At 51.7% G+C, this 23,869-nt stretch overlaps 1 protein-coding gene across 4 annotated transcripts in view; it reads left to right on the forward strand.

Annotated features, from left to right (window-relative positions):
* Nucleotides 1–18,742, forward strand: part of LOC115250642 (sodium/calcium exchanger 1-like) — a 45,070-nt gene extending 26,328 nt beyond the window's left edge. For 2 of the 4 annotated variants that reach the window (XM_029839912.1, XM_029839910.1), the window contains exons 2-17: nt 2,356–2,583; nt 2,964–3,103; nt 3,198–3,350; nt 3,422–3,649; nt 3,745–4,161; nt 5,179–5,289; nt 5,368–5,520; nt 6,618–6,714; nt 6,800–6,991; nt 7,805–7,997; nt 15,044–15,150; nt 16,081–16,205; nt 16,320–16,355; nt 16,597–16,696; nt 16,832–17,104; nt 17,839–18,742. In XM_029839912.1, the coding sequence (XP_029695772.1) occupies nt 2,436–2,583; nt 2,964–3,103; nt 3,198–3,350; nt 3,422–3,649; nt 3,745–4,161; nt 5,179–5,289; nt 5,368–5,520; nt 6,618–6,714; nt 6,800–6,991; nt 7,805–7,997; nt 15,044–15,150; nt 16,081–16,205; nt 16,320–16,355; nt 16,597–16,696; nt 16,832–17,104; nt 17,839–18,218 (2,853 nt within the window). In that variant the 5' untranslated portion in view covers nt 2,356–2,435 and the 3' untranslated portion in view covers nt 18,219–18,742. Of the gene's footprint in view, nt 1–746; nt 1,375–2,355; nt 2,584–2,963; nt 3,104–3,197; nt 3,351–3,421; nt 3,650–3,744; nt 4,162–5,178; nt 5,290–5,367; nt 5,521–6,617; nt 6,715–6,799; nt 6,992–7,804; nt 7,998–15,043; nt 15,151–16,080; nt 16,206–16,319; nt 16,356–16,596; nt 16,697–16,831; nt 17,105–17,838 lie in introns of those variants that run through there. The other 2 variants (XM_029839911.1, XM_029839913.1) reach the window with 2 other exon arrangements.
* Nucleotides 18,743–23,869: the final 5,127 nt, after the last annotated feature.

The raw sequence follows: 23,869 nt of genomic DNA on the forward strand, positions 1-23,869 counted from the left end.
ACAGCCGCACACGTGTGTTTTAGCACGCCACGCTCATATGCACGCTAACATACCCTGCAACTGCTTCTTGCAATTACATACGCACGGCCCACTAATATGGCCACTGGGAGAGGGAAGCAATCCCATTACCGTGGTGTTCACGGCTCAATATCAGGCCGCATGGCTTGTTAGCAGCACGTGAAAGGACGAGGAGATCCCTGGTAGATGCAGCCTGTGTCCCCTGACCCTTAGAAATCTCTACCGTAATATTCAGGAATATCTGATGGAGCAACGGGAGCAGGAATCATCCTTTTTTCCCATTAGCATTGTTGCTAAGTCCTAAAAAGCAAGACATCCTCAAGCAGAAGCTCAGTTAAACAGGAACCCGGTGATGTCTCTGTTTAAGAGTTCCATTGGTGCGGTAATGAGTCGGGGGTGGGGGGGGGGGGGGGGGGACTGAAGCGACTGCAACATTAGCGGAGTGACGCACAAGTGCAGGGTTACGTAACGCAACTGTTGCTGTAAATTTCCTGTTTAGTTTAAATCCAATGTGAGATTCTGCCGCTCCTGCGCTCATTTGTAATCTCTCGGTTGTATCGGCGCGTCCACGCCGGGTCGCCGGTGCGGACCAGCGTGGCCCCCACGAACCGCTGCAAAAGGTCCGGTGGCGTGTTGTAGGTCTGCAGCTGTGGTTAAAGTACAGCTGTGCTCAGCAGCATCACTGTGTGTGTGTGTGTGTGTGTGTGTGTGTGTGTGTGTGTGTGTGTGTGTGTGTGCGTGTGCGTGATCAGTCAGAATGATTCACGTCTAACGAGGGAAAGCCCTTCTGGACGTACAGAACACACGCATTAATGCTCTTCTCCTGCTTGCCACGCAGAAGAGGAGCGCTCCGAGCTGGTGTCGGACCGACTGGAAGGACGCTGATCTTCAAGAATCGGCCTCCAGTTGGAGTCTCGCGCGGGTTTTGTAGGCTAGTTTCCGATTATCACTGCGAGAAAGGAGGTAAAGCTCCAGCGTCAGGTGAATGGCAGAAAGGAATACTGCCTGTGAGGACACCGGTGGGGGGGGTTAAAAGTGGTAAAAACAGAGGGGTGACAAACCAGATCGAGGGAATAAAGCAAATAAAGGAAGAACTTGGTGGGAATTTTTGCTTATTTGAGCCCGAATGGATCACAAATTGTCTCTGGGCCTCGAATGTGATGTTGCCCAACAAAAAAATCCACACGGGCTGAACGCAGGCGTGACCTCTGACGGAAAAGTACAAAAAAAATATGGAAATGAAAGTGACCGAGAGGAAGCATAAAATGGGAGAGACCGGAGGAGAGAAGCGAAGGAGGATTGAAGTGACAGGTTGTTGTTGGAGCAGCAAGACCCTGGAAGACCGATGAAGACAAGGTCAGAACCCGCCGCTAAAGTCACGACCGATGACTAAGTGCGTTTGTGTGTGTGTGTGTGAACTGGGGGCATTTATTCTGCCCTGGGCTGAGGTGTTGGGATTGTGTGTCGACAAGGGGAACCAGCCAAGGTCGACGGCGTCCCGACGGTTGCTGTGTGCTAGCGGGGTCTGACCCGGCGCTGCCACTTTAGCCTGTTCCGCTTCCCCTTTTCTGGAGATCTTGTTTCCTCCCTCTGCTGTGAATTTCCCGGTTCTGCTAATGTTGGCCGCCGGGCGTGAAATCCGTGTGGGAGTCTTCCGCCGATGTGCGTAGAGGTTTGCGCTCTCGAGGCTCGTTTGCGCCATTTCGCCGGAGAGGCGGCGCCTCGCTGATCCGCAGTCCTCGAGAATATTCACCTTCACCTTTCAGTCGCATCCAAAACATGCAGCTGTGACCCAGGTCCTGTGTCGTCCCGAGCTCTTACGGCGGCGTGTGTGGCGCTACGGGTCTGGCCCCGCCGTCCTGCCCCCCCGTCCTGCCCCCCCCCCCCCCCCCAGCTAGCCTCGCCGAGCTGGTGGAACCTTTATTCTCTTCGTTAGCTGGAAGCTGCGGCTGCAAATGACACCGATGAAAGTGTACTCGGGGGATAGTCTGAGGTTTTATCTTCCCTTCTGTGGAGCCTTATCACAGCAGGGGGGGGGTGCAGTGATTGGTTTCCCAGCGGGGGGGAGCAGCAGAAATGCCACGGGCCGCATGGCGCGGCGAACGCCGTATCACTTCTTGACAAGCGGGTCTGCCTTTCGCAGGGCGGCCGGGCGCCTTTAGCATGTGCTTGACAGTGGGCCAATGTGACAGCTGCTCTGAGCGCTCAGCGCACGTGGAAAAAAGCTTGTGCACGCAGCCCATTTATTATGAAGAGCTTTCTCTTAACTTGAGAAATTTTTCTACTAAATATGAATGTAACCCCCCCCCCCCCCCCGCTTCTCCTTCCTCGATCCAGGAATCGGAATACCGCTCCAGGCTACGCCGTCCCCAGACCAACCCTCGACAACCACTGACATCCCAGCATCCTCCTCTAACATGGCGCCAGGGCCCTCCGGCATCCTCCGACCCTCACCCCTCCTCTTCCTCCTGGCCTCCTGCCTCCTCCTGCTGTTGTGTCCCGGCCCCGTGGAGGCAGGATCCTCCGAGCAGAACTGCTCCACCAGCGGAGACGCGTGTCAGGAAGGTGGGTGACGCAGTTGCTCCGTGTATTAATTACAGGAAAGGATAATGAGCGTTAATTAGACCTGAGGGATGACGGATGAAGGCCGTGGAGCTGGACGGAACGGGCTCCACGCCTCCCTCCGATCATGCTCACCGGGTGTCAGCCGCTAATGCACTAGCATCGAATCCTAATACTGTAAAGCTATTTTGCCGCCTGACGCCCTAGCAAACATAAATTTACTTTAGCGACTCTAACAATAGAGCGCTTAATCCATTTCAATAACCTTTTAGTAGGACAAATGAGAAAATATCCCACTTTTGGGGGTTTTAATCAGGCTGTGGTGACACTGAGCTAAGCTGCGCTATAATACGGTGTTATATAACATTTTTGGTACTTTTCAGGAGTAATACTGCCCATGTGGAACCCCCAGAACCCGTCCGTAGGGGATAAGGTGGCCCGGGCCATCGTTTACTTTGTTGCGCTCATCTACATGTTCCTGGGCATGAGCATCATTGCTGATCGATTCATGTCTTCCATCGAGGTTTGCGACCTTTCACTGGCATCTTTAGAGCGAGGCCAAAGTCCGGTGGTGTTCCCTGCGGCTCCTTTTACCGCCATTCCCCTCCTCTTTCCAGGTCATAACCTCCCAGGAAAAGGAAATCACCATAAAAAGGCCCAACGGCGAAACCACGACGGCGACCGTCAGGATCTGGAACGAGACCGTCTCCAACCTCACCCTCATGGCTTTGGGTTCCAGCGCCCCCGAGATCCTGCTGTCTGTTATCGAGGTGAGTGCGTTGGGTTCGCCTGCGCAGGCGCGAGAGGGGCGGGCGGATCTGATTTGGCCTCCTCCGTGCAGGTGTGTGGTCACGACTTCCAGGCGGGCTCCTTGGGGCCCAGCACCATTGTGGGCAGCGCCGCTTTCAACATGTTCGTCATCATCGCCATCTGCGTCTACGTGGTCCCCGACGGGGAGACGCGCAAGATCAAGCACCTGCGGGTGTTCTTCGTCACGGCGGCGTGGAGCATTTTCGCGTACATCTGGTTGTACCTGATTCTGAGCGTGTTTTCCCCTGGAGAGGTGGCGGTGAGGACCGGATGAGATATTAGCTTTTATTCCTGATAAATGGAGGAAGCGGATCACAAATAAGGAGGGATGATCTTGTTCCCTCTTACCTGCAGGTCTGGGAGGCGGTGCTGACCTTCCTCTTCTTCCCCCTCTGCGTGGTCCAGGCCTGGGTGGCCGACCGCCGGCTCCTCATCTACAAGTATGTGCGCAAGCGCTACCGCGCCGACAAGTCCCGCGGCATCATCATCGAGACGGAGGGGGGAGCTGACGGAGGGGCGGGAGGCATGGACGGCGGGGTCGGTGGAGGGGCGCTTGGTCCCGGGGGCTTCACGAAGATGGACATGCTGGAGCTGGATGGACAGATCGTGCTAAACTGTCACAGCGGGATGGACGGGGGGATTATGGAGGATGGCGGCGCCAAGGATGAGGAAGACGAGGCCCGGAGGGACATGGCGAAGACACTGAAGGAGCTTAAGCAGAGGCACCCGGATAAAGACATGGAGCAGCTAATTGAGATGGCTAACTATCAGGTCAGCATGGCCCTTATCTTTACAGTCAGAGAGCTGCTAGTTTTGGGCTGAGAGCTGGATTAGCTTAGCATAGCACAGCCAGTAGGGGGAAGATTGGGGTTTGGAACCCTGCCAGCCTAGCTTAAATCAAAGCTAATCAACGTGTCTGAACCCATAAACTGTCATGTTAGAGAACATCTGACGAGCTGAAACCAAGGAAATGCTTTTCTTTTATCCTCGTTGGCTCAGTTAATGCTCCGTCTCAGTGCTTCCACCCGAGGCCTCACAGCTTCCTTTAGTTTCCAGAATGTATCCTCACATTCCGCATGCGAGGGTGACGTCGTGTGAAAGACGTCGCCGTGCTGTCAGCATCAAACAGCATGTTTAAGGTGATAAAAGTATGGCGCCACCCCGAGCTGCTTTAATCAGTGCCAATTACTGCAGCTTTTTCTTCCCCTACAATTGACTCAATGCCTGTTGAGCTATGCTAATCACACTTCGCCATCTCAGCTAATTAGCACGCATGAATGATACATATGTGGCCCTTTTAAAAATATACTTTATACACGGATGTCAACAAACACCACAGTCATCAAGATGAATTCATGGACTTTTGTGATTGTCGTAAATAACGCCGCCGCCGCCGCCGCCGCCCCGTTTGTGGCCCTGGACTCAGAGTTGGATTAGCGCAACAAAAACATATGAAGTCTTTAATTGAATTGGAAATCTTTGGGTGCGTCCAAAGACATGCGGGGCTGATAAAAACTCTGGTCCACCAGCTTTAAATCTAGCTAAATAACAAGGGTGCCAGCTCCCCACTTAATCTAAAGATCCATACCAGTTTGAGATGAGTGTCAGCCCATACATTTTCCTTAAGATCATTATATAAATTGATATGGGTCATTAGATCAGGAGATTTCAGAGGCCCAGAACTGGAGTCCAGCCAGTTCCTTGACGTTGCTCTTGTAACTGGTGTTCTGGTGCCATTACAGGGCAACGGGACCTCACTTTGACCCTGTTCTTGTCATTTCCGCTCAGGTTCTGATGCAGCAGCAGAAGAGCCGAGCGTTTTACAGGATCCAGGCGACCAGGATGATGATTGGAGCCGGGAACATCCTGAAGAAGCACGCTGCCGATCAGGCTCGCAAGGTCGCGCGTTGTTTATTTCCTCTAGGGACGTAACGTCTAATAACGTTTCTTAGCCGTAATCTTGCCCTTCGCTAGCAGGTGGTGAGCAGCAACGAAACCCAGGCCCAGGAGGACGACCCCCACACCGTCAGGTTCGAGTTTGAACCCTCTCTGTACCAGTGCTTCGAAAACTGCGGCTCCCTGAAACTGACCGTCGGCAGACACGGAGGGGACGCCGGAGTTACAGCTAAGGTAGGGAAAATCCTGAACCGGTGGGGGTTGCCGAGGCGCTCTGGAGGCATCCGTGGCGAGTTTTGACAGACTCCAAATGAAACAAATCCATTAATGCAGGCTCATTGATTTTAGCCTCAACGTTAGCTCTGAATACCACTCAGGCTCAACTCTCAGCTGTCAGCGCGATGATATCCGACCCGCCTGCGAGGCCGCTACATCTCTGATATTCCTGTTTAAATGATCTGTGGTAAAATTTCTGTCCGGGCTTCTCACATGATGCGGTGTGTCCGCCTCACTCACGGGATGTTCTGGCTTTGAACCCCCCCCCAAAGGAACAACAAACCCGGCAGCTTCCGTGACGTGTTGCCAGCCGATTCAGGTTTGGTGTGGAATTTCAGCTTTCACTGGTTGTTTATTCAGGTTTTGCATCTGAAAAGACTCTTTTATTCGCACACTTCTCTCGTTCCACAAATATTTGGCACCATCGGGTTATCGAAAACAGGTAAACATCAAGACGTAGCCCAGGGAACAAACGTCGTACGGTGAAACAATGTGAACGTGTCAAAACACCTCGCTGTTTATTCAGGCTAACCCAGTCCCAAAGCAGTTTAGATCCTCTCATTCTTCAAAGGAATCACATCAAAGCTCGCGCCGCACGGCATCAACGTCATTTACGGAACTGTGCCACTTCACCTTTAGCTAAAATAAGAACCACCGGAGGGGCTACAGTAGCCAGATTAAACTTGTTTGGATTATTTCGTAGGAGCATTCTTATGTAACCCTTCAGGAGGTTACGCCAGTGTGCGAGGGAGCCGTCACCGAGTCGGGTCGGTGTGTGCGTGTGCACGGAGAGCGTTAAAGAGAACGGAGAGGACGCCTAGAACATTCCGTGGTAGCATCTTCAAAGTCGTTATCGGGCTCTCTCTGACCAGGGGGCTCGCTTTAATGAAGCACTTTCTCTTGTTTTCTCTTCCCGCTGTTCACACCCTTCCCAACCCCCTCCCCCATCCTCTTGCCCCCCCACCTCTATCGCTATCCTCTGCCTGCATATCTTGTTTTATCGCCGACGGATCTCTTTGCTCTCACCTTGCCTGGCGTCCCAATCCCTCCCCAAGGTGGATTATCGCACAGAGGACGGCACCGCCAACGCAGGGTCGGATTACGAGTTCGCCGAGGGGACCTTGGTGTTCAAGCCTGGTGAGACGGTTAAAGGTAAGAAACCCCCCCCCCCTGCCAAAAATGTTGGTAAATGCAGAGAACGGTGCACTAAAACCAGAACACTGAACTGGTTTTGCAGAGATCACAGTTGGGGTGATCGATGACGACATTTTCGAGGAGGATGAGTACTTCTACGTCCACCTTAGCAACCCGCGAGTGGTGGGATACCCCGAGGTAGGCACCACCCCGCTGGACGCCAGTGTCACCCCTAAGGCCGTGCTGGGGGACAACCACACGGCAACGGTGACCATCTATGACGACGATCACGCAGGTGAGACCGAAAACCCCCACTGGACTTTTCCAAGAACTTTTATTGTTCAGCCTCTTGTGATCTTACGGAAGCGTCTTTAACTTTTCGAGACTTTCTGCAAGTCCTCTGCAGAGCTAAAGGCAGAGCCTTTGAGTCGCCCACTTGAGGTCCAGCTAGCTTATTTCATCCTTAGCAAGAGTGTTAATTGTTGGAGCACAGGGTGCAATTAATTCATAGGTAGAGTCCCAACCCCTCAAAAGTTGTACCGCCCTAAGAGGTACTCTTTAGGGAACATTTGAGGTTAGGGGGAAGCTGTTTCAGGGGAAATGTGTTAAGACCTTCAAACTCTTGGTAAGAGACAGTAGATGTTGTGGTGGAAAAGCAGAAAGTGTTAGCATCCAGCAGTTAGCCTTAAGGCTAAAAAGCTCTGTCCTGTTTCTTGAACCAATAAGCCAAGCTGGGGGAATAAAGGAGATAATATTATCCCGGCAGCCAGATTGCTGGTGTTGAAGAACAGCATTAGCTCATCTTTTTGGGACTATTTCTTGCCGGACTGCGTCAGTTCTCGGAATTTCCGATGCAGGGCAGAACGAGGTATTTAACAATTAGACCTGCAGTCCTCCCATGCTTGATAACATCCAGAGAGGATTAAAATGAAGCTCATTATCCTGCAACAAGAGCGAGTGGGAGGTAATCTATGATCCCATTCTCTGTGTATAGCGTATTCGCTCCACCTTGGAGAGCGAGCGTGGGCGTTTATTACTCTCATCCTCTATGAAGCCGCCTGCTCTTCGTCCCCTGCGAAGCCCTTTAATCCGTCTCTGTCCACCTCAGGTATCTTCACCTTTGAGAGTGCCAGCCAGAGGGTGAGCGAGAGCGTTGGCGTGATGGAGGTGAAGGTGCTCAGGACTTCGGGGGCCAGAGGCCTGGTGGCTGTCCCTTACCGCGCTGTGGACGGCACCGCCAAAGGCGGGGAGGACTACGAGCTGGCCGCCGGGAAGCTGGAGTTTCAGAACGACGAGACGATGTAAGTGCAGACGCGTTGGCCTCCCTTACTCTCGCACCCTCGGGCGCAGGTATTTTTAATCTGCTGATGTCAGCTGCGCTAAATTGACCGGAGCCATAAATTGGCTAGAAAAGCAGTTTCCTCTGCAGCTCCTGGGGCCCGTAGAGGAAAACACAGTGTGTGTTTTTATCTGAAAGAAAACCACCCATGGTTGTGGGACCTGTGTTGAGCGTGAGGACGGTTGTGCGTTCCTGTTGGGTGCTGCTTGACTGACAACGACAGAAGTAGGTCAGTCTCAAATGGTAGTTCCTGGTGAAGGAAACAGGGATACACGGTGATTCTGTCTATAGAATGGCAGCGGCTGCTCTTCAAACGCAGGATTTGTGGTTATTTAGTTAGCTTCAGGTGAAACCTCGCACCCGCTTACGTCTCGCGTTCAGGGGAGAAAACTCCAGAGGAGTAGCAAAGCTAATATGATGGGAAATCCTGGATTAATTAGTCTAATTGCTAGCTTTGTGTGATTGTGAACATTAGCATTGACGTAGCTTGATGACACAAATCTGTCCCAGGTCATTTCCTTGTTCTAGTTTGATTACATTTGTGAAAAGTCCCCAAAGTTTTGTTGGATTTGCGCAAGCTGTTGCAGGTTAGCTGGGCTAAACCCTTATTTACACACAATGCTACCCCAATGACATAGCTAAGTTGCTAAATGTCCTCAGTATGTGGTCGATATGTTTCCAAACGGGCTTCATCTGCTGTCCAACTTCAGCGCTCAGAGGGCGAAAGGTCAAAGCGATGGCAGAAAGGTTGAGAAGGTGCTAACACGAGTGTCGATAATGTACATAGCACCCAGCGAGGAAGAGAAACAAAAACGCAGAGAACGCGCACGTTTTGGTTTGGAAATGTTCCCTGAATGCATCAGGTTGGTTCCCATGTTCAGTTAGCTTTTTTTTAGCTTTTGTTAGCATAGCTTCGGTCGACCGTGCTGCTCTCACGGTGGTTCCACAACAGGCCCGTTTTAAAGCAGGTTCTGATTTCTCCTCACAACTCAAAGACCCCCTGGGGCGAAGCCCGATCCCGCATCTTGTTAAAGGATGTGTGACTTCTTCGTGCCACGGAGGCAGCGGGTGTTTGCGCGCCCGCCATGACGCTCGCTTGTTTGATATTTGCAACCTGTTTCTCCGTCTGTCGCTCGTCTGAGGCGGCTCCTGAAATAAAGCCTCCTCGGAGCCGACGCGTTTTCATCTTATTGTCACTTTTATTGTTTCCTTAACATGTGTCGCGTCTACTTCCTCCTCTTCCTACACCCCCCCCCCCCCCCCCTTCCCTGACCCCACTGACGGTTCCAATCAAGAAATTCCATAAATAAAAGCAGGAATCTGCATCCCATGAATGAAAATGTCGTGTTTTGCGCAGCAGGCACGCCGACGTGCACAAGGGCTGGTTTTAAACCATAATTCCTCTCCACAGCCACCTGATTACCTCATTTATTTCAAAAGATAAATCAGTAAAGGTAATATTAGTGGTGCCTGCATCCTGTTGCCTGTAATTCCTGGAAATATTTGTATATTTTTACATTATTTAAAGGCGGCACTTACACTATTCATCAAAAATGAATAATGAAAAGGTTAAAACTGTCACTGATGAAAACAACGGACAGAATATGCTAATGACACACGTAGAAAAGGGCAGCCTGAACACTCATTTTAATAATTTAACGATTTACATGATGAGTCCATGTAAGAACATTAATATTATGGAATCTTGAAATTTCATTTTTAGATTAATATACATTACCTTACATTACCTTCATCTTGCTCCCGGGGCCCCTTCGCTCACAGTTAAGTAGCCTAGCTTACCTGCAGCTGAGGATGCTGGGTAATCGTTCACTCCTTTGATATTCACATCCCGATTTTTCCACAGGCAAACAACACGGGGCGCCCCCTGGGGTCCTCGCATGTAACCTGACTCTTTCCTGTGGAGCAGAAAACGTCTGATAACTCGCTCGCTCTCTCTCTCTCTCTCTCTCACACACACACACACACACACACACACACACACACACGTGTCAGTCTTTTATATAGAAGTAGGAACTAACGCGTAGCTATAAAACAATAAAAACATTTGAATTTTTTCAAGGAACTGGGTGACAGGGCACTGATAAATAGGGTTCGAATCCCATGACAGTTGCACGATGTCCTCATGGTGTGTGTTCCGTGATGGACCTGAGACCCAAACCTCTGTGGTTCTGAGGAGTCCGTGTGTTCAGGGATGGGGGGAACCTGCAGGGTGGGCCTCTGCTGCAGTCTGTAATCATGGGTCACGGACCCACCGTGAGCTGCCCCTGCTCTTCCATGCCCATGATTAGCGCCTAAACAGGGTACATATATACCCTCCCTGCCCTCCCACCAGCCCCAGCCCCCCCCCAGCGCACGAGACCACATTAAAGGAAGCTGGGCTGCGTTCAACGCTGTAGGCCGGCTGGTCTGTGCTGCCACTTTTCCCGCATTTCTGCTCACATTTGGGTTTTTCTGCCGCGCTGTCTATGTCTTCGCTGACATCCGACCCCGGGATGAGCCCCTGTTGCCCCCCAGTTTACCCCCAGGGTGCCCCGCTAGCATCAATTAACGCGGTGACCTCCACGCAGGCCTGAATGCAGCTAGGGAGAGCGTAGAACCTCAGCCCATCTGGTTCCGCTCTGTCAACAATGACATCTTTGTTGTCATGACGGAACAAATGGAGCAGCTAGAACCACCAATCTGACCCGAGAGCTGTGCTACCGGAGGAGGAACCCCCCCCCCGGACCCTTCCATCGCTCTAAAAGTGATGAGCCACTTCCTGCTGGCGCCCGCGGACCTTTGGAAACAGAGAAAGAGAGCGATGTGACTCACGCCGGCTCTCCGTATAAACACCTCCAGCCCGCCCTCGCTGTCCTCTCCCCATCACGCCACTTCTTCTCCTCCGTCTCTGGTTTAACCCTCTCCCCTCGCCATCCATCACTCCCTCACCTGCGCCACTCTCTCTTCCCGCCCGGCCGCCATCCTTCTTCCCGCCTTGTCATCTCTTCACTTCTTTCCCATCAGTGCATCACCTGTGTCTCCATTTGACGGGTGTATACTTTAGCCCACCAGCATCTCTTTCGCCGCATTGCTCCGCATTGCTCCGCATTGCTTCATCGTTGACCCCCCCGTCAGAGGGGCGATGGTTCGCGCCGGTGGGCGGGGCATAATGTGGAATTAAAAGTGAAAAAAGTGGCCGGTGGAAGAGGGTAAGGGAGGAGGAAACTAGGAGGGAGGTCAGTAGGAAGGGAGGAAATGACCGGGCGTCTTTTTTTCAAGGGCTGCCTGAAGGATTCAGGTTAGCTTGGTCACAGTTAGCATAGCGACAATCCCAAAACTTCTCAGCCCCCAGTGAGGGCTGCCAGGCGCCGTTTACTTCCACATACACAGAACCTCAAAGTTCAGCTCACATCGGTCAGTAACAACTGCGCTAGGCCAGCGATTTAGCTCCGGAATGACGCTAGGTCGCCCTGCTCCTCGCTGATTTTGCTTGTTTTTCATCCCAGACGAGGCTTCAACAGTTGAGCAGATTTGAACGTAGCGCTAGCGTCTGTTAGCCTCCTGTCTGGCGGCTGTCCTCGAGACGTTTACTTGGTTCTGGCCGGCGCCTCTCAAACTTCACGGAAACTTGAGTGCGAACACGGTTCCACGTTAGCGATATTCCGGCCTCTCTCCGTGAATCGGGACCCATTTGTGTGTATTCTTGATTTTCCTTTGTTCCACACTAGCATATAACTAACACAGAAAGGCCTGCTGGGAATCGAACCCATGACCGTGGTGCTGTGAGGCATTAGAGCGAACCCCTACGCCGGGTTTCTGTTCCATAACGTGTATGAATTTTTCACGCAAACCTCCCAGTTTGACCGGATTGTAAATATGATGGGAAGCGCTGAAACATACGTGAGAACAGACGAGGAGAGTTTTAAAATAACAACCTTCTCGTCTTGTTTGGCTGCGTTTTCCCCTCCGAAGACGGAAAAAGCGGCTCAGCCGCAGCTGCGATGACGTGTCGACTCGTTCTCGCGCCGTCCCAGAATCCTTCACTTCTCCTGCAGAAAGCGAAGCCGCTGTTTCAATATGGCGGACGCGGTTATTACATAAGCTATTACATAAGCGGTTTGGTCGCACCCGAACGGGACGCGTCAGGAAACCGATCAAAGAACCGGAGTCACAGATTTCAGCGGGAAAAGGCCTTTTTTTTTCTTTTTTCTGCACTTTGAAGTGAACACAAGTTTCCCTGGGAGGGAAAAACAGAGCGGAGAGTCGGGGCCGTCGTCCCCGGCGACGGGCCGTCGTCCCGGCGACGGGTCTGTCTCATGTGATGGAAGTCATGGAGCTCAGAACGTCAGCTGAGCGTTCATGTGTGCAGATGCTGCTCGCTGCACACGCCTTCGCATCCCTTCAATATTTGATGCCTCACACACACACACACACACACACACACACACACACACACACACACACACTCTGTGCATGTCCTTTTGCTCCCTCTTTAGGACGTCAAGAGCAGCCGTGTTCTCATGAGATCTTCCCAACGTCGTGTCACGTGCCTCTAGAGGAGGAGGAAGCTAGTTCCTCCATTTTCTCGTGCGTCTGGACGAGGGGGCGTGGCCACCGCCCAGGTGACGCACCTGGTCAGGGTCCAGATGGGCCTTTTGCGCCCTTCCCTCACTTTGCTCGTTTCCATTGCCGTGCTAACCCAAATGGAAGCTAATCCTTCACAGTTTGGTTAGCGTGTAGCGCGCACGGCCCTGTTGAAGTATGTGGTTGCCGTGGCAACCCCACAGCCTTTGATGCCCCAGATGGGACATTCTATCACGTCATCTCTGCCGCGACGCCTTTGAAGGGCAAGAATGAGCGCAAACTAGCAGCTGCGCAGGGAATTATGGGATGTTTTGTTTGTTTTGACTATTTCTCCAAACACGTGATCATTAAATACTGATCTGTGTTTCTCTGTGGTCGATCTTAGTCCTTTAGCCTGAGCGCTGTCCCTCGGCCGTCCCTCGGCCGTCCCTCCACTGTCCCTCCACTGTCCCTCCACTGTCCCTCCACTGTCCCTCAGCCTCATTGCTCTCCACAGCTGGAGCTCACTCGTCTCGATGTGGGACGGAGCGTTTTGTTACTTAGCTTCCATTTATATCACGAGAACTTGTAAAAATATCTGAACAGGTGAGTTAATATCAGAAAGGTGTGAAGAAGCTGCTGATTAGGTGGCGTAGAGGTGAGATGTTGTCATGGAAACAGTCACAAAGGGCCCACCTCTCTTCCTGAGACCATCCTGGGTCGATGCTGGGACAGGTGAAGTAATGGGAGGAGAAGGGAGGAAGAGGAGGAAAGGGGAGGAGGAGGAGAGGGAGGAGGAGGAGAGGGAGGGAGGAGGAGAGGGGAGGAGAGGAGGGAGGAGGAGAGGAGGGGAGGAGGGAGGAGGAGAGGGGAGGAGATCGAGGAGGGGAGGAGAGGGGAGGAGGAGAGGGGAGGAGAGGGGAGGAGGAGGGGAGAGGGAGGGAGGAGGAGAGGAGGAGATTTAGAGGTTCAGAGTCTCTGTAAAACTCAAGCAGGTATATAAATCAGCCACACTCAAGAAAATTAGTTTTTTTAAGTTGTACACACACACACACACACACACACACACACACACACACGCACACACACACACACACACACACACACACACAGAAGTAAATGGAGATGGAGACCGAGATGTGACACGTTCATCAACTAATGCAACAAGGTCTTTAGTATTCCCAGTATTCCCAGTATTCCCATCAGCCTGTCAGTAACTGGGAGAACTTCCACCCAGGCAGTGGGTCATGTGACCCGCAGGTGCTCATTTGAAGCAGCGCCCTTCAGGGCGACCTTTCTTGCAGGTGGCGTCTCTCCTTTCCTCCCTCCTGCTCCTCGTCTCTATTTCTGGCAGCGTCGGTGAACTCGGGGTCTGCGTCACGCCGCTGACAGGCCGCCGCCGCTGACAGGCCGCCGCCGCTGACAGGCCGCCGCCGCTGACAGGCCGCCGCACCCCGAACCTGACGGGGCGGCAGCTGGACGGGGAGCAGGTGTCAAACTGTAACGAGGCCGGGAAGCGAGGCGGCTGAAGAGTGCATCTGTTGGGGGGGAACGGCGTCTCTTCTGGGCGAGCTTTAGCTTTCGTTAGCTAGGAAGGAAGTGGCGAGGGTGTGAGTTTATGGCAGGCTAACACCAGGGAGGCGTAATTAGCATCAGCGCTAGCAGAGTTAGTCGTCGTTGAGTCCTCACATCTCTGAATTCAGATATTTGGTGGGTTTTTTTCATAACTGAAAATCTCTCAGCTGTGGCGGCGCCGTTCATCACGCCACCGTCAGCCTTGGGGGAGAAAATATTAGGGCGTACAGAGAAGCCCCCGACCCCACATCGGCCCCACATCGGCCCCACATCGATCCCACATCGACCTCACATCGACCTCACATCGACCCCACATCGGCCCCACATCGACCTCACATCAACCTCACATCGACCTCACATCAACCCCACATCGGCCCCACATCGGCCCCACATCAGCTCCACATCGGCCCCACATCAGCTCCACATCGGCCCCACATCTGCTCCACATCGGCCCCACATCAGCTCCACATCGGCCCCACATCTGCTCCACATCGGCCCCACATCGGCCCCACATCTGCTCCACATCGGCCCCACATCTGCTCCACATCGACCCCACATCGGCTCCACATCGGCCCCACATCGACCCCACATCGGCCCCACATCGGCCCCACATCTGCTCCACATCGCCCCCACATCTGCTCCACATCTGCTCCACATCGGCCCCACATCTGCTCCACATCTGCTCCACATCGCCCCCACATCTGCTCCACATCGATCCCACATCTGCTCCACATCTGCTCCACATCGCCCCCACATCTGCTTCACATCGACACCACATCGCCCCCACATCGACTCAGATTTCCCGTCGACTCTAAATGCATCAGCCTGTAAAACTGACGACTCATCTAGATCTTTTTTTTCCAAAAACAGGAAGGTGATCGAGGTGAAAATCATCGATGATGAAGAGTACGAGAAGAACAAGGCCTTCGCCATCGAGCTGGGGGAGCCGGTGCTGCTGGAGATCGGGCAGAAACATGGTGGGTGTTTCCCAAATGTGGAAAAATCAGCAGAATTTCAGGCCTTGAAACGCAGTTGAGGCTAATAGCATTAGCATCATGCTGTTTGTGACTATTTTAGATATTATAGAGACCATAATTTAATGACATCATCAGGCAGGCGCTGCCATCAGTGTTGCTCCAGCTGTTAGCACCTGCTAATGTTACCGTGCCAGCTGTAATCCCGAGGTGATTAAACAGTTTTTATGTTAATTTGAATTTCTGACCTCTAATCACTCAAGACTTTTAGGCGTTTTTAACGATCGCTCGAACCTGTACGTCGAGTAAATGTATCTGGTGCTTCCATGCTAACGGCTAGCATCAGGCTTTCTGTTTAAATTCTGCAATTTAGAGTCTCCAGTCAATGCAATTAAACCGTAGAACATGAAGAAAACCCACGCAAGATCCACTTGCTGTCAGGCTATCGTGCTAGCTGCCACAAATCCCACCTGTCAGCCACTGAATTAATAGCGTCGTAATGGAATTTGTCGAAAGATCAAGTGGAATGACATTTAAATGCACCTTGCTCGACGCCCTCGCCACTTCACGCATGGCGCTGCTTTTCAGTTACCACGGCAACAGGCAGCTCAATTAAGGGCTGCCATAGGGTGTGAGGACTGAGTCAGTGGCTTTGGAGACATATATATGTGATATATGTCCTTTATCGGCGTTCTGGAAGTAATGACAGCTGTGGTTGGAGTATTAGCATTTAGACCATTTCAAGCTACACGAACCCTGACAAGTCAACCAGCAGGGGGCGCCGCTGTGGTTAATCATGAGTTTGCATTGGTTCCGTGTCCGTTTCAACTTATTTATTCATTTAACCTACTTTTTTGGACACTCTGGGTTTGTGCGGAGCTTCCTCAAAGCGAACGGTCATAGCTAACGGTCGAAAGTATCGTCCCGTTCTAGGTGACTCCAACGAGAACAAGCCGATGGTGGGAGCAGAAGAAGAGGAGGTGGCCAAGATGGGCTGTCCGAGCCTGGGGGAACACACCCAGATGGAGGTGGTGATCGAGGAGTCCTACGAATTCAAGGTCAGTTTCCCTCCTGAAACGATGGACGACGTTATTTTAGGTTTCCCACCTCGTTGAGCCGCATCACTCATTTTTTAATTTTGTTCGCTTCTCTTTTCTTGGACCGGAGAGCAGAGGGCAGTAAACGAGCTCGTTTGGAGAGTCGACAAGGTTAACCGGCCACCTCTTGCTTTAGCTTCGCCCTCGCTCTCGTTGCTAACTCCTTCTGCTAAACCTGCTAATCCTCAGGATGCTGTTACAGTCTTTCACCTTTGCTTCTCTTCACTGCTGCTAGCGGGAAAACCTCTTTCTTCGGACTTCGTAACGAATCGGTCTCTTCTCTCTTCCTGCATGATCTGCGTGCGCTGGCACGTGCACGTGTGTGTGTGTGTGTGTGTGTGCGTGTGTGTAGAACACAGTAGATAAGTTGATCAAGAAGACCAACCTGGCTCTGGTGGTGGGGAGCAGCAGCTGGAGGGAGCAGTTCGTCAGCGCCGTCACCGTCAGTGCAGGTAAAACGTTTGGCTAACATCCGGAGCAACCAATGAACACCGTAGCGGAGGTTAGCATCTCGCTAACCTCTCACTTATCCTAGCCGCTAACTCTCTTAGCGAGATGAAGTGACTCTGCCACCTCTCCCAACAAAGGCGACGACGACGACGAGGAGAGCGGCGAGGAGCGCCTGCCGTCCTGCTTCGACTACATCATGCACTTCCTCACCGTCTTCTGGAAGGTTCTGTTCGCCTTCGTCCCGCCCACCGAGTACTGGAACGGCTGGGCCTGCTTCTTCGTCTCCATATCCCTGATCGGCGTGCTGACGGCCGTCACCGGCGACCTGGCCTCGCACTTCGGCTGCACGGTCGGGCTGAAGGACTCGGTGACGGCCGTGGTGTTCGTGGCGCTCGGAACGTCAGTCCCGGGTGAGTGGGAGCGCCCCCCCACGCTCTTATCTCCTGTCTCGCCCCATCTGGGACATTTATTACCCCCCCTTAGTGGCTGTTATGTGTTTGCTAGCAGCCATCCGTCATCGTGTGCCGCCTCTGCAGCGATACGCAGGTGTGTGATGAGGTGATGCCCCACAGGTCATCAGAACCCCCCCCCCCACACACACACACACTCACACACACACACACTCACACACACACACGTGACATCCATCACCGTAGGAACAGCCAGCGCTCGTCTTTCGGAGCGTCTCCCACCTATTGTTACGCTTCCGGCGTTGCTAATTTGGCGAACTCAAGCTGTGCCCCACTTCTGGCACTTGAGCTTCACCCCCTTTGTTGTCATTTTTACCGGAAAAACAGAGCAAACGGAAAAACGGGAGGTTTTAAAGCCTCTTTTGTTGCTCCACCGATGAGGAAAACACTCAGCAAGAACCAAATCCTCCATGTTTTGGGATATGAAAACGCTGCTGAGTGGAAAGTGGAAAACCTGTTGTTTTTTTAAAAAACAATTCTGTGGTAAAATTCCGTATATTTGGTGTTGGAAACCATCAGATCCACAGCAACGACGTTTTTAGCATTGGGCTCTTTTCCTTTCATGTTTGGTGGTGACCAAAAACGCTAATGCTAAAGCTAGCCCAGCGGCTACAGCACAACACTCATCTCGTCCACAACACTCATCTCGTCCCTTGTTTGATTTTCCCACCTAGACACCTTCGCGAGCAAGGTCGCCGCCATCCAGGACCAGTACGCCGACGCCTCCATCGGCAACGTCACCGGCTCCAACGCCGTCAACGTCTTCCTCGGCATCGGCGTGGCTTGGACCATCGCGGCCGTCGCGTGGCGCACCAAGGGCAAGACCTTCACGGTGGACCCGGGGAACCTGGCCTTCTCCGTGGGCCTCTTCACGGCCCTGGCCGTGGTGTGCGTCATCACACTCCTGTACCGGCGCCGTGCGTCTGTTGCCGGCGGCGAGCTGGGCGGGCCACGAACTAGCAAGATGCTAACGTCGCTCCTCTTCGTGACGCTGTGGCTCATTTATATCCTCCTGGCGTCCCTGGAGGCCTACTGCCACCTACCAATGTTTTAAATGGAGGGGGGGCGAGAGAGGCCCACTGCCAATCAGGATGGAGAGAGAGAGACTGGAGAGACTGAGAGGACCCCCCCCCCCCCCCCCCATCATGTAAACCAGAGTCTCGGCGTTGTTGGCGACCAGGGGGCGTATTACATCATACGCAGACACCTAAAATATCCACACAGGGCGTCGGGAATGTGGCGGGATAAGAGGGAACGCCGTCGTAGGGAGGAGGGGCAAACTGAGACGCGTGAGGTGAAGGAAGAGGCGTGCCCCCCCCCCCCACACCTCTCTCTCTCCCTCTCTCTCTGTCTCTCTCCCTCTCTCTCCCCCAACATTCCGGCGCCCTCAGGTGACTGCTGCATCGGAACGCTGGGGGTCAGAAGAAGGCTAAAAACTGTCAACCTCTTTTCTTCTTCGTCACCCCCCCTTACCCCAACACCCCCCCCCCCCCCAGAGACCACCGCCATGGCGATGTGTTACTATAGTCCTTGACGACGACCCGGGTCCCCGCCCCCTTCACGTCTCCTCCCCCTTCAACTCTTGACTGGCGTCACATGTTGATGTAGTTCACGTGCACTTGTAAAAAAAAAAAAAACAACAAGGTGTTTATTCTAAAGTGAGAGGATCCTGAGGGACGAGGGAGTGCGAGGTCTACCTGGAGGAGGGCTTCACTGTTTACACTCTAACGTTGGGAAAAGGCTGGAAGGAGGAGCCCCGGGGCCCAACGGAGGGACCCCAGTAAACCAGTTCGATCCAGCTGGGAGGACTGGCCAGACCCGGAGCGGACCCGCTGGTCCATGGAAACAAGGAACTTGATCAAAGTCCACCTTGGAGAAAAGGGAAGAGGGAAGCTTCCGGAATGGCACAGGGGACAGTTCCGCCGCCGTCGGGACTCTGTTGTGTCCGTAGAGAAAAGTCCCGAATCTCCGTTATCCAAAGATTTCAGCTCGACCGTCGGCAACTCGGATCTTTTCGGAGTTGTTTCTCTGCGTTTGTCACGCGTCCGTCTTGTTGTTGTCACGTCTGATTCACCCGTCTGTCCTCCCAGACAAAGACAGGCGGGACAGCAGGTGGACGTTAGCTAAACGGCCTCCTCTTGTTAGCGAGTCCTCGGTCGCCAACGATGTTTGGAAACACTGAAGAAAATACAGAGAAAACTGGTAATTTAGCCTCTTTGTGCTTTGATTCTTTGTTCTCTGCGAGGGAGGGAAAGCAGCAATTTACCTGCCCACGGTGGACGGGGGGGGGGGGGACAGATCACCTGCTGGCTCCGCCCGCTTTAAATGCCGGTTTTACAGAGTCGCTCCCGTCACAACACTCGGCGTCGGGTAAAGAGCTCGATTTTGGAGGGATTTCCTCCTTGTTTGCTCGTTTGGGTCGCAGCAATTAGATCTCCGTCCCCATGGTTACAACATCCCAGACGCTAATTCAAGTTGGGGGGGTGTGCTAAACGACTTTTTTCCCGCCCACCGGTAGCGATGCTGATACCACGGTAACCACGTAACACCGGGAATGGGCACTTCCAAGAGTCGATAAGTCTTTTCGGGAAGGCAGATCATTGCGTCCGTGTGTGTGTGTGTGTGTGTGTGTGTGTGTGCATGCTTTAGAGGAATTCCAAGACCTGCAGCCATATTTTTAGACACTCGCCTGTTGCTTAGTGACCATCTGTCCAAAAAACCCTTGTCCCCTTGGCTGTCACCGCCAGACACCTGTGTCTGTGTGTGTGTGTTTCGGTTTTACCCCCTTTTCCTGTGAACATAGCGAGCGTCTCTCATGCCACCTCGCTCTCCGTGCTCAGCGAGTCCGTCTCGACATGTTTGCGCGCGTCTGTTCGGTGTCATTCTGCATGGATATTCGTGCCTTTGTGTGAGTGTGTGTGTCAGTCGGTGTGTTCTCACCTCCTGTGTGTGTGTGTGTGTGTGTGTGTGTACGTGCTTGAAAGCAATACAGTGTGAGCCACTTCCAAGCAAGGTCAGCCAACACTTTTATTTTCATTGTTTACCTCTTATCTCTAATAAAGAGATGCTCTTCTTCTTTGATGCTAGTTAGCTTAGCACAAATGCAGATGCCTCCGCTCGCCTGGAATCACTTCAAAACGGAGCCACAAAGCCCCAAAGTGTCAATAATTAGTTCCATTGATCAGATGTGGCACTGTGGGATTGTGGGAAGTGTAGTTTTCCTCCTCAGAAGTCACCACTGGTTTTGTTGATGGAGGCTAGCTCAGAGTTCACTCGTTCACTTTGAGCGTTCAAATTCAAAAGCTAGCAGTTAGCAATCCTATTTTGTAAATGCGTAAAAAAGTTGTTAGTCAAACGGTTTTGACCATTAATCGACCAGAAATGCCGAATTTGCGCTGATTCATCGTGTCAAAATGCTACATTAGCAGCGCTCACCCACAACCCCAAAAGATCTGTTGAAATGAAGTGGAGTTAGCCGTTAAATGGTTTTATCTCCACTCTCGGCCGGCGTCCGTGAGGCCTAAAAGTGCTTTGCTTTGGTTCTGTTTCGGTTTCTTTCCACTGACTCTTGAAACGTGTTTTTTTTGTCGCAATTGTTTCTTGTTTGTGATGTTTCAGTGAACCATTTTCTATGATTTCTTTTTTAAAGAATCCCCCATTAGCATAGCGAGGGCTCGGCTCTCGGTCCTCTCAGCGGTGTGTACGTCTGTGAGGGCATCCGATCTCTTCATATCATTCCATCCCAAAGTGTGCAGATGCATGAACCAACCTCATTTTGAATACAGTGTTGATGAAACGTCGTAGTGAAGATTTAAAAAAAAAAAAAGTTTTTTAAAAGCAGGGAAAAAAAAGACACGAAAACTGCTACTAGATGTTTACGGAAGAGCAAACGTTTCTGTCTTTTTTCTTTTTCTTTCTCAAAGATGAAATAAAAACATGACTGGAAAAAAAGCAGCAGCTTCCGCGTCGTTCATGGAAACGTCAGACGCTAATCACAGAGGACACGTCACAACTGGCGACGGTTAGCCGCTACGTTTGCTATTCACCTGCCTTGTGTCCCTGTTTACATTTAATTCCTGCAGAGGTTTGTGCACGTATGTGCACGTATGATCCAGACGAGTAAAGAGCATCGGACTGTATTCAGCTGGACTTAATTAAATGCTAATGTTAGCATGCTAAGGATGGACACAGTCTTAATGGATGATGCACAGTAAACATGTTCGCGCTGTTGTTGTTGTCGTGTAAGTAAAGGAAACTCACAATTTATGCACGCAGAAGAAAGACAGGAAACGTAGCGCTAGCTAGCCATTGAAAAACAAGAGTTGGTCCCTAACTGGATCCAAGACGTTAATCCAGATCCACCGTTGCCCATGAGATCATCTGGGGCTCCTGTCGTTTAGCACTTATTGAGTTTGCTTTGTTTGTTTATAAGCTAGCATAAAAGAGGCCTAGCTTGACCTCCACAATCTCGCTGGGTAAATTAATGTCGAGCTGCAGCTTCACCTTGTTTTACTCCTCGTATTTCCACAAAAATACAGTTAATTATCCAGCAGCAGCTGGGAGGGAGCGTCGGCGACATCTGGAACAACAACCGCTGCGTTTTAAACCTCATTAAGGCAAATTACACCCGAAGTGTTTATGTTTTTTTGTTTGCGCTCTGCACTTTTCTCTCTGTTGCTTCTCCTCTTTCCCCCCTTCCTCGTTCTTCCCCGTCAGATCCAGGACAGCCAAGCGGCAGCTGTTATTCCCACGCTAGCGCGGCGCTAACCGCTATGGCGAGGTGCACCGCCATCCTCCGCTGGAGGAGAACGAGTGGAAGAGGAAACAGCACGGCCTCGCCGAGGGAGCAACGGAGGAGGGAGGGATGCAGCTGGCACGTGTGAGAGCAGGAGATGAAGAAGAGACGGAGGGAGCCGCCACAGATTCATCCTGGGGGACGAAGAAGACGGCCCAAGGAAAACGGTAGCGCCGTCTCATCTCTCCTGAGTTCAGATGTTTTAGATGGATAATCAGCTCTGGGGTTTCAACAACTCGAATTTGAGGGCGGGTAAAAAAAAAGGAAACATCAATGTAGCATCACAAAACTACATTTAGACTCTCACGTTAGCATGTGCGAGCTGCCCTCCAGCTCAGCAGGGGGCAGCAGTGCACCTGACAGCTGTTTAAAACCAACGTAAAAGCCAGAAGATCCAACAGTACCAGATTTCTCAAAGCTAACTTCTCGGAAACGGACGTCCCAGTATGGTGGATGCAGAGAAGCTTGGCATAAACTGGCTGCAGGTGAAATGCATTGTGGGATAAAATGGGCGGAACAAGTAGACGTGAGTTAAGACGTTAAAAAACTCACAACAATGAAGGAAACACTGGACGGACAAAAGCAAAATTTACTTTACGTTTAATTTAAAACAAGCTTAAGCTGCGTTAGGCTAATGTCGTTGCTAACAACATTAGCAGCTATGCAGCATATCCGTGAAATATCAGCCTTTTAAAACAAACCTCTTCCCCCCCTTTTCTGGCTTTATTACAGTTAGCTTAAAATTTAGAGAAATGGATAAAATATTTAAGATGTTCTTAATATTTATAGGCCAGAGACCTAAAAAAAGGGGAACAAAAGCAGAAAATCAGTGATGTGCGCTTCAGAGAAATGCAGAGGGATGAAGAGAAGCTGCAGCGTCAGACAGACGGATGAGCAGGACGCGGCGGATAAAAGGAAACCGATCCAATCAAAGGGAGCAGTGCACTGGAGGCCAGGAGGATCATGGGTAATGGATTTGGGGAGGAATAAAAACCAGGACTGTGCCTCGTTATCGTCCAAAAAAGCGCAGCAGAAGTTTATTATCGTCATTGTTTAAAAAGGCGCAGCTGGTAATCAGGATGCATTATGGGTGTAATCTCCCGATTGCCTCACTGATAACTGAGGATTTGCCGCAGCCAGAGGCGGATTATATTCCCATGCTGACCTTTTCCGTCCTCCACATCCGCGGTGGGCGAGAGATGGGGGACAGGTGGAGGAGAGCGCAGCCGTTAGCCAGGTGGGCGCTAAAGCCCCAGTCCGGTACCTCCAGGTTGATCCCTGGATGGGAAATTCCAGCCCGGTGCTATTAGCATCCTAATGATTTTCATCACATTCCTGCCAGTTTCGCAGTAGCCGCTAGTTTAGCGGTAGCCGCCAGAAGGAACTTTTCTGTATGAAAGCCTTCGGCTGCTAGCTTGAAACAGCCTCCCAAAAACATGATTTAACATTTGGTTTATTATTGTTATTGACGTAAAAATATTGGCGCGATGGCATTTGAAGGCTTTCTAAACTCTCTGTTCTCCTAAAAGTTCGACAAACTAAAGTCCAAAAAAAACTTTCCGTGGCGACAGCCATTTTATTACAGCGGTAACATCAATTCAAGGTCCTCCATTTCCAGACACAAGAGTCTCTTGTTCCGGAACGTTTGACGTTAATGACTAAGTGACAGTAAAATTTGACAGGTGCGCCATTGCAAAATGTTCCCTTCAGCTCCACAAATCCTGGAATATCCACAAAGACTGGGAGAAAAATGGGACAAAGATGGGGGAGCCAGGAGCCGCCGGGGCAGACCCCCCCCCTTCCCCCCGGGGGGGGTGGCGGCCCTGTCACACCAAATGTCTCAAGACTACAACCCCAAAGTTAGCGTCTCCATCTACTCCTGAATTTAAAAAGGAACAATTTTACTTGTT

The sequence above is a fragment of the Takifugu rubripes genome, chromosome 8 (genome assembly GCF_901000725.2).
Source record: "Takifugu rubripes chromosome 8, fTakRub1.2, whole genome shotgun sequence".
Lineage (NCBI taxonomy): Eukaryota > Metazoa > Chordata > Actinopteri > Tetraodontiformes > Tetraodontidae > Takifugu > Takifugu rubripes.